The sequence below is a fragment of the Echinococcus granulosus genome (genome assembly GCF_000524195.1).
Source record: "Echinococcus granulosus chromosome Unknown EG_S00048, whole genome shotgun sequence".
Classification (NCBI taxonomy): Eukaryota; Metazoa; Platyhelminthes; class Cestoda; order Cyclophyllidea; family Taeniidae; genus Echinococcus; species Echinococcus granulosus.
In genome coordinates, this window is record NW_020170428.1 from 434,505 (window position 1) to 445,995 (window position 11,491).

At 43.9% G+C, this 11,491-nt stretch overlaps 1 protein-coding gene across 1 annotated transcript in view; it reads right to left on the reverse strand. All coding sequences in view use genetic code 11, as the record gives it.

Annotated features, from left to right (window-relative positions):
- EGR_05954 (Alpha-actinin-2) overlaps nucleotides 1-11,491 on the reverse strand; it is a gene marked incomplete at both ends in the record, with an annotated part of 18,603 nt that overhangs the window by 4,461 nt on the left and 2,651 nt on the right. The window contains 8 exons of the mRNA XM_024495203.1: nucleotides 70-228; nucleotides 3,612-3,992; nucleotides 7,769-8,056; nucleotides 8,598-8,759; nucleotides 9,047-9,124; nucleotides 9,163-9,225; nucleotides 9,268-9,376; nucleotides 9,417-9,664. Of these exons, the coding sequence (XP_024350422.1) occupies nucleotides 70-228; nucleotides 3,612-3,992; nucleotides 7,769-8,056; nucleotides 8,598-8,759; nucleotides 9,047-9,124; nucleotides 9,163-9,225; nucleotides 9,268-9,376; nucleotides 9,417-9,664 (1,488 nt within the window). The remainder of the gene's footprint in view (nucleotides 1-69; nucleotides 229-3,611; nucleotides 3,993-7,768; nucleotides 8,057-8,597; nucleotides 8,760-9,046; nucleotides 9,125-9,162; nucleotides 9,226-9,267; nucleotides 9,377-9,416; nucleotides 9,665-11,491) is intronic.

Sequence of the window (11,491 nt, forward strand, 5' to 3'; positions counted from 1 at the left end):
ATTGGTGGATAAGCCAGTTAAGCCTGGGTCACGTTCGAAGTCCGCAGATCGCATGCCACGCAAACTCACCTGTTCATTGGCTAGCACACGGAAAGAGTCGATCAGTTGTTCCGCGCTCTCCGAACCCGAGGCCTGTTGAGTCATAAAACGCATGAAAGAGTCGAAGGTGATATAACCTGAGCCAGAGGGATCAACATTGGCGAGGATTCGACGAAAATCGGCGTCTCCCTAGAAGGTAGATACACCGAAATTTCCAAATCGGTTAAAAAATGACCCTAATGATATTAGGGATCAAGGCCCTAAAAAAAACACCGATCATAGATTTGAATTGCCTTCATTACACGGCAATCGACGCATTTTAACTGCACAATGAAGGACGTTAACAGAAAGGTTGGAGATGGGAGAACGGGGAAATGATAAGCCATCTTAGAGGTAATGGAGAGCTGATAAAGAGACCCGAATTGAACTAGAGATTGTCAAAGATTTAATTTTGCCTGTTAAAATGGCCTCGAGGAGAGGATTGGACAGACCCGGACTCAGTAATCAGGGAATCGACAGTCTCAGGTCTGAATCATATGGAGGAAAGTGGAGGGGGTGAACATGCGGTTGGTAAATTAAAGCTTTTAAGCAATCACTTGTTGATACGAAAGCGGAGTTAAATGGATGCTAAAGGCTTCTTTAAAGATGTTTGGAAAAATACGCCCATCGCATCAATCTTTCATCTTTTTTCAATGGACTGTAAGCTAACTGCGAATCCTACTTTGATAAAGTGCTTTGTCCCTGGAGGAAAAAAAACACGAAAAAAAATGGTCCTAGCTGCCCTCCCCAACTGCATAGCCATCTTCACATTAGATCAAGAGATTGTCGAGTGTTGGTGCCAAGAATGAAGAAAAAACATCACTTCTAAAATGTCATCAAGATTATCACAGCGTCAAGTACGAGGTATGAGGTTTGGCTTTGACATGTAACCTTAGAAAAGGGGTATTCCTCCAACTGGCTGATCAACTAGTCCTGATTTTCTCAAGTGTAAGTTTTTCTTGCATGCCTCTGGGTGAGATGATCAGTTTCTGCGGTAACTGTAAGGTTAGTTTGTAGAAAGTGGGAGAAGCCCAGCTAACAGTCATTTCTGCACACACACACACACACGCAGACCCATAAAATTCATGCACAGTGGTCTGAGAATGTCACGGTATGCCTTAAAAGCGTGGGGTAGAGAGTGGGCCCATTGTTGGTGGCCAATGTTATGTCCATTTGCTAGACGAATGTTGAAGGGTAGCATGAAGGTCATTTCTCCTCATAGATTAGTCACAAATCTGGAAGGTGAAGGATAAGAAGGCAAATACAGGAAGGTGGAGCTCATCTGAGAAGTAGTCGAGACGACTGTTCCCGATATTTGGATCCCAAATAACTTCCTATCGGCGTGGTGACCTTCAAAAGGTCTTTCTGAACCCGATCTTGGATGGTAATTTATGGCACCGCATACCCAACTTTTTTGAATGCTACCCAATAAATGTGACGATAACTACATCAGGTCAAATTTCATCCACCAACTTGAATCCACCTTTTAGTGAGTAAGGCAGAATAAAGTCATGGTGACGGACTGAGACATTTGTATCCCTTATAGCTCAAGTTTCGCAGTCATGAACGTCCAAAATATAACCAACATGAGAAATGGGTACGGTGTTGAGAATCAGGTCCGATGTGCTGAATAATGAGTGCTGCCTTCCCTCCTCCCAGCAAAACCGTATGATCTTGAGGGATGGAAAACAATTTCCTCCACTTTGCGTCGATAAACAAGTTGCCGCTCGGAACGGCATTTTTCGCCTCCTGCCATGTGGACTTGTCTACGTGATGCGCCTGCGTGCAAGGGAGAATTTGATAAATTATTTTCCTGCAATATGCTGCAGTGATGGGGAATTCAAGCAGCAGGCACAGATGTTTAGGCGAAAGGCTTTGCATCCACTGCTATTTTAACGCTACCCTAAAGTGGGAGGAGAGAGGGGCACGTCACTGCTTGAAGGACTTTTTATGTTTTATATTGCCCATCTAAATACACTATGGATACGTGATGCCAAGAGGCCACATTCTCTTCCTCTGAAGTACTCTTGCTCGCCACTTCAAACGTTATTGTGAAGGAGAGAGTAACCTGTTGTCAGAAGTCATTCTTACATTCTACTATTGCCAACAGTAACAGCGGCAACCAGGGAGCAAAAAGTCCACAGGCATAACTTTTTTTCATTCCACTGCCAGAATAGGTCATCCTTTCCAGCTAGAAATACAAGAGGTTGCTTGATGAATAGGAAAGCGGACGCTTTTGGTAGCCAGGGGATTGCATAGACAGAGAGAATTTGGTTTTGTGTGGGACCACTAAGTGATTCTAGAAAGTAGCGAAATCAATGAAATGAAATGATATCATGTCAAAAGGTCAAGATCGTTTGGTGATATCATGTTTGAAAAAAAATGCCGAGATTATTCCAGATAATTTTGACACAAAAGTGGTGCGTAAGCTTTGAATCCAAGGTACTGCTACGAGAAGTAAAAAAACAGACATCCTCAGCTTTCATCAATTTCAACAAAACCGTCATGATGGAGGGTGCACGATATCCGCAAATAGGATGAAAGAGGTCACGATTCACAATTAATGGTATATAAGGTGATATACACCTCCCTTCACGTATATTTGAGGATTGTGACGAACGTGTTAAAAGGTTGCGCTGTGGAGAAAAACACTCATATGTCGTGGAAAGTACACTTGATGAAAAATATTATCCAGCTACAGGCAATTTTATGTGCCTAGTTTTAGTAATCCAATTGGTAAACAGGAAACGTGATTGGTGGAAAATACCTCGCCCTGATTCCACGACTCGTTTTATTTCCATGCCAATTGATGTAGAAGATAGACTTACAATGATTAGACATTCGTTTAGTGAGGCTTTTAATTTTCAGAACTTTTCCTCCCTCTTGGTAGCGTGGCCGATAGGCCACGCCTATATAACCTATCCTGCCCCTACAGAAAACCCCCAATAGCCCTTTCTCCTAAGGGAGAGGAGCCAAGCGCAACACTGGTGACTACCGTCTCTGACCCGACTACTTTGTGCCGGTCAAAAACGAAAAGTGTTAAAGTGGGTTTCGAGGCCAAGGCTCAACCTATCCTGTATACTTAACTAGGTGGGCAGTTTGTACCTTGTCGTTGGGGGAAGACTCGAGGGGCTATAAATCCTAGAGGGCGCCAATACCGGACCTCGGTCTCCCATTATTGCCATCAAACGCTCCAGATATCTTAAGGTTAATCACTCAGATTACGTGATTATTGAATAAACTGCTGGACACGCAAAGTAGTGAGGGGCCGTATCGCTGGGTAGACATGTAGACTAGCTGTTTGACACAGAGACAGGTGGAATGTGGTGGCCAGATGAGTGAATTTATGAATGACTGATTGATGGGACAGATGCCTGACAAATAGATGGCCATATGAATGAACGGACGGATGAAAGGAGGCATGAATGTATGGGTTGTTGTATGTAAGAATGACGAAGAGACAGATAGTGAAAAGCAAAGTGATGGAGGAAAATGAAGACATGCAGACAGACAAACAAAAGTAAACAACTCACCTCCGGCGTATTGGGGATGTTAAATCCCAGCGAGACCAGACAGGCCTTAAACTCCGAGAGGTCCAATCGTCTCAACCGCTTACGATCAAAGTGGTTGAAGCAGCGTCGAAAGTCGTTCAATTGGGCCTCACTAATGTTGTGAGCCTCGCGAGTCATGATCTGCACCTCCACCTCGTTGATTGCGCGTTTTAGATTGGTGAGAAATTGTTCCCAACCCAGACGAAGTGTGTCCATGGTGTACTGGGTCTGAGGCACTGTGTAGACGCCATTTTCTTGTAATTGCTTTAAAAAAGAATAAAAGTCTAGGTCATCCAATGAGCCTAACGTCGAAATTGCTTTGAAATTCCACAACGAAGAAGTTTGGTTGCGAATATGTAATTGCTAAAGCGTGGACTCGGGATTTAAGAACCCACAGATTGATGGACAGACAAAGGGGTGGGATAAGAATGGAAAGGGAAAAAGGACAAAACTAGCAAAGGAAAATTTGCCAACATTGAGTGGGTTCAGCAGTATCGTTCATTCCGCTATAACCATTCAACGATCCTCTCAAACTGTTCTAAAATTATGCGAATCCTAGAGTGGCATATTTTCGAGAGAGGGATCTGCATTGGAGGTCTACATGGGTAAGCAACTAGGCATGTAAATCTAGACTATGTGGAAGGATCAGAAATACGCAAATATATGGATGAGATGGGAACGTGAAATAACTTTATTAAGAAGTTGGGGAGGGCATGAATGAGTTTGTCGGACCAACTGGGAAATATGGCTAAACTTCAAACTACAATCCCATCCCTCCTAATACCCAACTTTAATGAAAAAGGTCGTGAAAGGCAAGGATAGTCAACGTCGTAGGCAACAAATGGGAGGCAGGAGAGGAAGTGGAGGAGAGTACTGGCCTCAACAGCTTTCAAACTTATCCCCATTCAAAATACTACTTTACCAATCTCCTTTTGAATGATTTCTTCAAAGGTGATTGAGAATGAGTATTCAGTACTACAAATGCCACTAAGTGACTTCAAAAAAGTGGGAAATGCAGAAGGTGCCCCGTAGGGGGATTCATTGAGCTGACCTTGTAATTTCGATGCATCCATCCACCCTGTGTCCGTTCATTAGCCCCTCTGTCTCCCTTTCATTCATCCCTAAGTAAGGTTTAATAATCCCATTTAATTTTTTGACAGACCCAATACTGGCTGTGGATAACTGGACACTAGGATGAGCCTAACTGATTCACCTAGAAGTTGGGAGCCAAGTTTGATATTCACCCTTATCTACATGAATGCAAAATAAGTTAATGACAAATAAGTAGTCTGCCCTTCAAAATATGAGACAGGATGGCGGTGATGAAAAGTGAGGTGAGACGAAAGCAACAGCATTGCACGGTGTCTGTCTAAAACCAAATGTAAAGAGTCAAATGGTGGAAAACTGCATGCCTGTATGCGCCACAAAGCCTAGATATGCGTCGGTCCGTCGGTGCGGTGCTCCATGTTGTGCTCCCTTCTACAAATCGCCTCTTCCTTTATGTGAAATGCCAGTTGAATGTGGTGGGTGTGTGGTTTGCACCTGTCTGCTTTACACATGTCAACTTAGTCACTTTAAAGAAGACTAGGGGAAAGGAGAATCACGTATCTTAGCAAATATGTCTTTAAGAAAAAATCTTTGGGGAAAATTTTCAGTTGGTTTATGGCTGTGGTGGATGTGGAGGAAGAGCGTCTCTACAACTCTAATGCCTGGTGCCAGCCGTCTAGTCAGGGTAGCCGCGAAGTTGGTGTTTCAAAAAGCGGAAGAGGATGGGAAAATATTTTCATAATTCTTACCTCTGAGTATCTTTTGAGAAGCAGGGTGCTTTGAGGGTGTTTAAGATCCAATTTTAATAATCAATCCATTCGATGTACATCTGAATGATCATGAAAGAAGTGGATCCAGTGGCAGGGTTGATCATCAATGCTTCCTCTGCTAAATGACTTACAAAAGCCATGGAAATATGAGAAGTATGTAGAAGTCAGACCCAGAGATCTTTCATGGTTAAATAGCCGTGTGCTCCCAAAAAACCTACTCCCTTTGATAGGTCATGCATGAAGCTGAGAAGGCGAACTGGAGACTGGTTCAGCCTTACGTGAGATTTTGAATCTCCAGTAACTTGGGCCACAGAGGCTGGGGAATTGAACGCATTCCATGACCAAGAGTAGCCAATGCCATAAGTAGTAATTCAGGCGAATCAGCCCATCCACCACGGTTTTATGCAGAAATAACTGTAAGATCTGGCATCCATAACATACCCTATCCCCTATCAAGCGTCCTCCCGCCTTAATTACCAAGTGTCCCGAAAGGAGTTGGAAATTTTGGACCACCCTCAGTGAAACCAGGGCAAATTTAGGCTTTAGCTACATTACTGGGTTAAACAAGCTCGATAAAAGAAAACATTTAACTCACTTGTGTGGCCAATTAGGAGGATGTCTAGTTTTATTTTTTTCGGATTCGATCATCACCACAGTGGGGTAAAGGCGTGTCCACATTGTCGATGTTACTGGCTTTCTGCTGGTTGCTCATAAAGCTGCTTTCTAGATTAACCACCATATCTAACTCTTGCATAGTATAAACCACCACACTTTCAAGACGCAGGGTCGGAAAAGTTTCCTGCTTCACGTTCTTATCTCAAGATATGCATTTTGACTATTAACGGTGTAGGACAAACTTTGAAAAAGACTACAGTAAGGGAAATCGGAGAATGAGGAGAAAGAGAAGGGGCGAGTAGACGGCTGGCAGGATTGAGGTGGCAGTTGGTGGAGGAGGTGACAACAAAAGAATAGAAGGGAAGTGAAACGTGAAGGAGTTGCTTCAGATTGTGTGGATTTAAAAATATTTTCTTTTTACGGTAAGCATGAATAGTTTCTCAAAGTTGTTTACGAAAATAAGTCCCATGGCGACAATCTATCATCCTTTTCAACGGTCTGCAAGGGGTCTGCAAATTCCACTTCTATCAAGTGTTTTGTCTAGATAGGGAAAAATAAAGACGTGGTCCTCGCTAACCCCGATTCCGTGGCACCTCTATTCTCCCCAACCAGATTTCCTGATACATATGAAATGAAGTGAGTGTCCATTGCTGGTGTCAAGAAAGGGGGGGATATGGATGACAATGCGGTGGGGTCGCAGGACCTTTTGACCCCGCCTCAACCAATCGAATCCCAGCGTCAGGTTTGTGAAACATGAGGTATGCTGTCTTGTGTTGTCATGTAAAACCAAGAACAGGACCTTGTCCCTATCGGCTTATTCACCTAACATTGATGATCCTCAAACTCTACCGTATGCAGGTGAATGCTGTCCAGTAGGTGCACCCCAGCCCTAATTATGGCACGATCCTCAACGCGCATCCAAGTTCTAGTTAAAGCACACTTGTGTCTTTCGAATGAGGTCGTCCGTACCTCGCAAGCGTGGGATGAAGGATGATGGATGATAAGTGAGGTAGTGTTTGCATCGCTTGCACATAAGGGTGGGAGTCAAAGGCACAGGTCATCTCTAATCGCAAGCCGATCAGTTACCGAGCCATCTAGAATGTGGCTCCTCTTTATGAGGTAAAGAATGAAGAATAAATTAACAGCTGTTGAAAATTTTTATCATCTGTGGCATTTACTTACTCAGCAGCCACCACAACTACTTCCTTCCAGTCGATGTGGCTGATAGTAAAATATCTTCTTCGCATTCACGTTAAACCTAACGAAAGCTGTTTTGGGGACACGTAAATGTCGAATTAGCCTGTTAATGGCGACGCGTACCTCTTTATTATAAAGCATCGAAAGTGTTTTTGAACGCGACGTAGCATGAAACTGCTTGGATCAAATCATTCTGGATGACAGAGTGTTCCCCCACCTGAATCGCATTCATTAAGTTCAACAGACTAGTAAAATTAGTAGAAAGAACAGTAAAGACTGCCACATCTACAGCCCGAAGCACAGATAACCAATGGCTGTAAATACATTTGTGCAAACACTTTTGGCCATCTCTTACCAGTTCTACAAATTTTTCCTCAAAATTACATGCTATGGAACCGGGAAAAAATCCCGGTTTAGTATATCCCGTTACGCCTTTCCCACCTCGGACAACATGCACACGGATGGATGAGTCATCCAACAACTGCCTGGAGAAGCCGGACAACAACGCACCTGGTAGCAGCGCTCCGCTTCCATAATGACGGGTTTCATCTTCTCCAACTCCTCTTCCATTCTCTTAAATCCGCCCATCTGTTGCTCCAGGGAAGCTGTCGTGGGATTACTTTGGGCTGCAAACAATGCATCTAGAGCGCGCTCTAACCAAGGTCCCAATCGGTTAGCCTGCATGGCGAATTGGGCGCGCAGTTGTTCGTTGCGTTGCTGCTTTGCCAACTCCGATTCCAGGGCTGAGTCACGCTCAGGCACCAGCTTCTGAACGCAGCCCCAGCGGTCGTGAAGAGTCTACAGAGGCAGTAGGAATAACTTTGTGCAGTATTTTAGGTCAATATGACTCCATGGTGGTGGATCCACTTAACCCTCAACCCATAACTAGCACAGCTAATCATGCCCTGACCTCATTAAAAGTTATTCACTCTGGTCTTGGGGCTAGATGGCATCAGGATGGATGGTGTATGATACGCCTTTGGAAACTGCCGCGCTCTAGGGGCAATCCTCATCACCTCGTCCCTCACTCCACACTTGTAAGGTACGCACGACTTCTTTTGGAAGAAATCTTGCGTGCAGCAAAGACGCAACGGTCCGTTGAAGAACGATACACATACGATACAGGTTCAGAAACCTCCAGGAAGAAGGAAGGCCCTGTTCTTAGTCTTACATGACAATTCAAAGTAGATTTATAAGTCGAAAAGGCATCAAATAGAGCACTGTCTGCACAGAGATCCTATTTTCTCTCCTTCTATATCTTGCGACCTCTGCATTTCCATAGTGGGTTAAGGCAGGCTATCCTGCCCTATGTGTCAACTTTACTGCCCCAAAGCCTCACCTCGTGTGTAATCATGGTGTAGGGATTGACGGCCACCTCACGTGGTAGGTCGTGCTGTTCAACCAAACGGTCAATTTCACCAGCCTCGCGAAGCATTGAATTCAACTCCTCCTGGGCTGCGGGCAATGCGCGTTTGAAGGCTTCGTGGCCGTTTATCAGTTGCTAAAAGGTCACGGGGGAAATTACAGTTTTATAGGCTCGATTACTTCCCCAGAGGTGTATCGGGTGTTCCAACAATGGCAGCGTGGTGGAACATACTGACTACACAATGTGGTTATTCTCCTCACCAATTCGATAAAAATCTGGTGCCAGCCTCCAAGTCCCCATAGATACTTATTAAAGGAATATATTAGGTTTGAAGGTGTAGCTACCCACCTATCATCTACCTATTTTACGGTTTTGTCCTGATAGCAAGAAAATGAGACTGAGGGGGTGAGGGGTAAACTCACCGAAACCTCTTCCACTCGATCCGCAATGAACATGTCTTGCAAATCTTCCTCCGCCTGTTCCAACCAATTGGAAAAGGGCTAAAAATCTGTAAGTTTTTCAGAGCGGTAGAACCTACACCAACACGTCTAGCGAAGGATTGTTGCAGATTGTCAATCTTCTTTAACACCTCCAACCGTTTCTACAAATACATCCAGTGAGGCTCAGGTGTGACAACACTTACGTCAATTTCTTCTTTCCTCCTAGCTGATATCTCTCCCAGCCTGTCCCACTGAGAGACAATATCTTGTGTCCTCTTGTTCACACTGATCACATCCTCGTATTGAAGGGCACTAAAGGGAGAAGAGTAAAGAATTGTGCGATAGGTCATACTTCAGTTCCTCCGCGATTGATACAATCCTCTCGACACGATTCTGATGAGCACCTAGATCAGTCTCGAAGGCGTTCTGCTTTTGGGCCATAGCAGTAAGCTCAGCATAGGAGGCATTTTCGTAGTCGCGTGTACTCAATGTCGCCTCCTTGTCCTTGGACCAGGCCTCATGGGTAGAGCACTTCAATCTGAACTTTTTGACTAGATAGTCAAGTTGTTCCAAACGACGAATTTCGTTAAGAAGCCAGTCCTGAAAGGTAGAAACCAAGCATGAAGGGACCAAGGGGTGGAGGCATACATGGAGTTAAGGCGAGTGACCACAATTGGAATGGAGGGGTAGCCGGATGGCTGGATGACTTTGAGATGGGTAACATGACGGATAGGGGGAAAAATTGGTGGAATAATGATAAACTGATCTAGGATAAAATCATACCTCTTCAGTGACTTCTCAAATCAGTCGATTATGGCAGATAAAGGTCCATATTTGCACAAACAAACCCACTTCAGATCTTAGAATTTGCTCACAAACCGATGGAACCGGAGCAAAGGGAATGCGATGATGAGGGAGTGAGCCAATGAACCGTCAAGACAATGAATGTGCAGATCGCTGCCAGATGGATGGAAGGTGAAACGGGATAGATAGACAGGTCGTGGAATAGACGGCAGGATAGATGAATGATAGGTGAATAGATGATTTGTGAAATCCTTTTTTAAAACAAGAATAAACTGGGGATAAAGCAAGGTCAGATGATGTATGGGTGAATGGATGAGTAAATAGGTGAATACTTCCGAGTCAGACAGGTAAATATGTAGATATATTAAGGAAAAATGAATGTGTGGAGTAATAAAAGGCGGATCAGGGGTCAGTAGAAGAATGGTTGAATTGGGTAAGAAATGAGCGAGGATAGATGAACGAAAGCAAAGGTATAACCGCCGACAAAGAAAGGGTGGATGCAACTGTGGTGGATGAAGTAAATGGTACACAGACACGTCCCTGAAGGAACACATCTAAGGTGGATGAAAGGAGAAGTGAAGAAGAGTGTGCTAGGTAGATGAGTTTTTTGGAGGTGTAGAGAGGTCAACTCCTTACAAGTGCTTGTCAGTAAGAATTTCGCAAGAGCGTACAAATGTGTCATGGTTCTTGACAAAGGATTTGACACGACATTTACCATCCACCTGTACTCTTCAAATTCAGCACTAAAATACGATGCCCCTGTTGTTTTTGTTTTTTCCCACAAAAATGACAGGATTTGATAGCACTTTTAAGGAAAGTGAAGTGCGTTTAAAAACATAAGACATCACTTTTAAACAGATAAAAAATGAAGTTCTTCACCATCGCACGTCGAGTAACAGAAAATTAGGCGTTAGGACATCATTACTTGTTGGAAAGCTTTTTCAACGCCCCCATAAATCAACTGTAGCTACTAGAGCTGGTCAGTCATGTGAAGCGCTTTCCACTTTTCAGACCACTCATGCTCGACTTCACCGGGATAACTTTACCACTTCATTAGGCACGCATGCTGCTGATCTGATCCGTTTGAGGTATTGTTGAGTGGACTGCCAAGGGACAAGGTGAAGGAGCTGCTGATGCCGAAATGAACAAGGTAGGTGCAGGATTGGTTGGGGAGATAGATTTGACAAAATCCATCGTCGTTGACAGCTTTAATATTTCTTATAAAACCAGCTCATAAGCCAGGGATTACAACCATCAACATCTGTCTGTTTGGCCTTAAAGGGAGAAATCTGCTGCATGGAGAGCAAATTTTAGGGTCATGGATGCCTGTTTTACTGCGAAATTCGCCTCTAGTCACTATCAAGATTGCAACATAAAGTTTGGTGGCCTTGCACCCCCTGATGGTTCCCATCTACTTGAAGCAGGGGAAAAAACTGTAAATGAACCGGCAAATAAATTGGAAGAATAAAAAAGTCGAGTTGCCGTCGATACTTTGCATCAAGAAAAGCTTCATATAATTTAAGGGATCTCTGAAATTTATAAAAGTCATTACTTAATCAACGTCAAAGAGGGACCAGACGGGAAAGCATCATCATCCAAGGAGACAAGAAACGCAGATCTCTT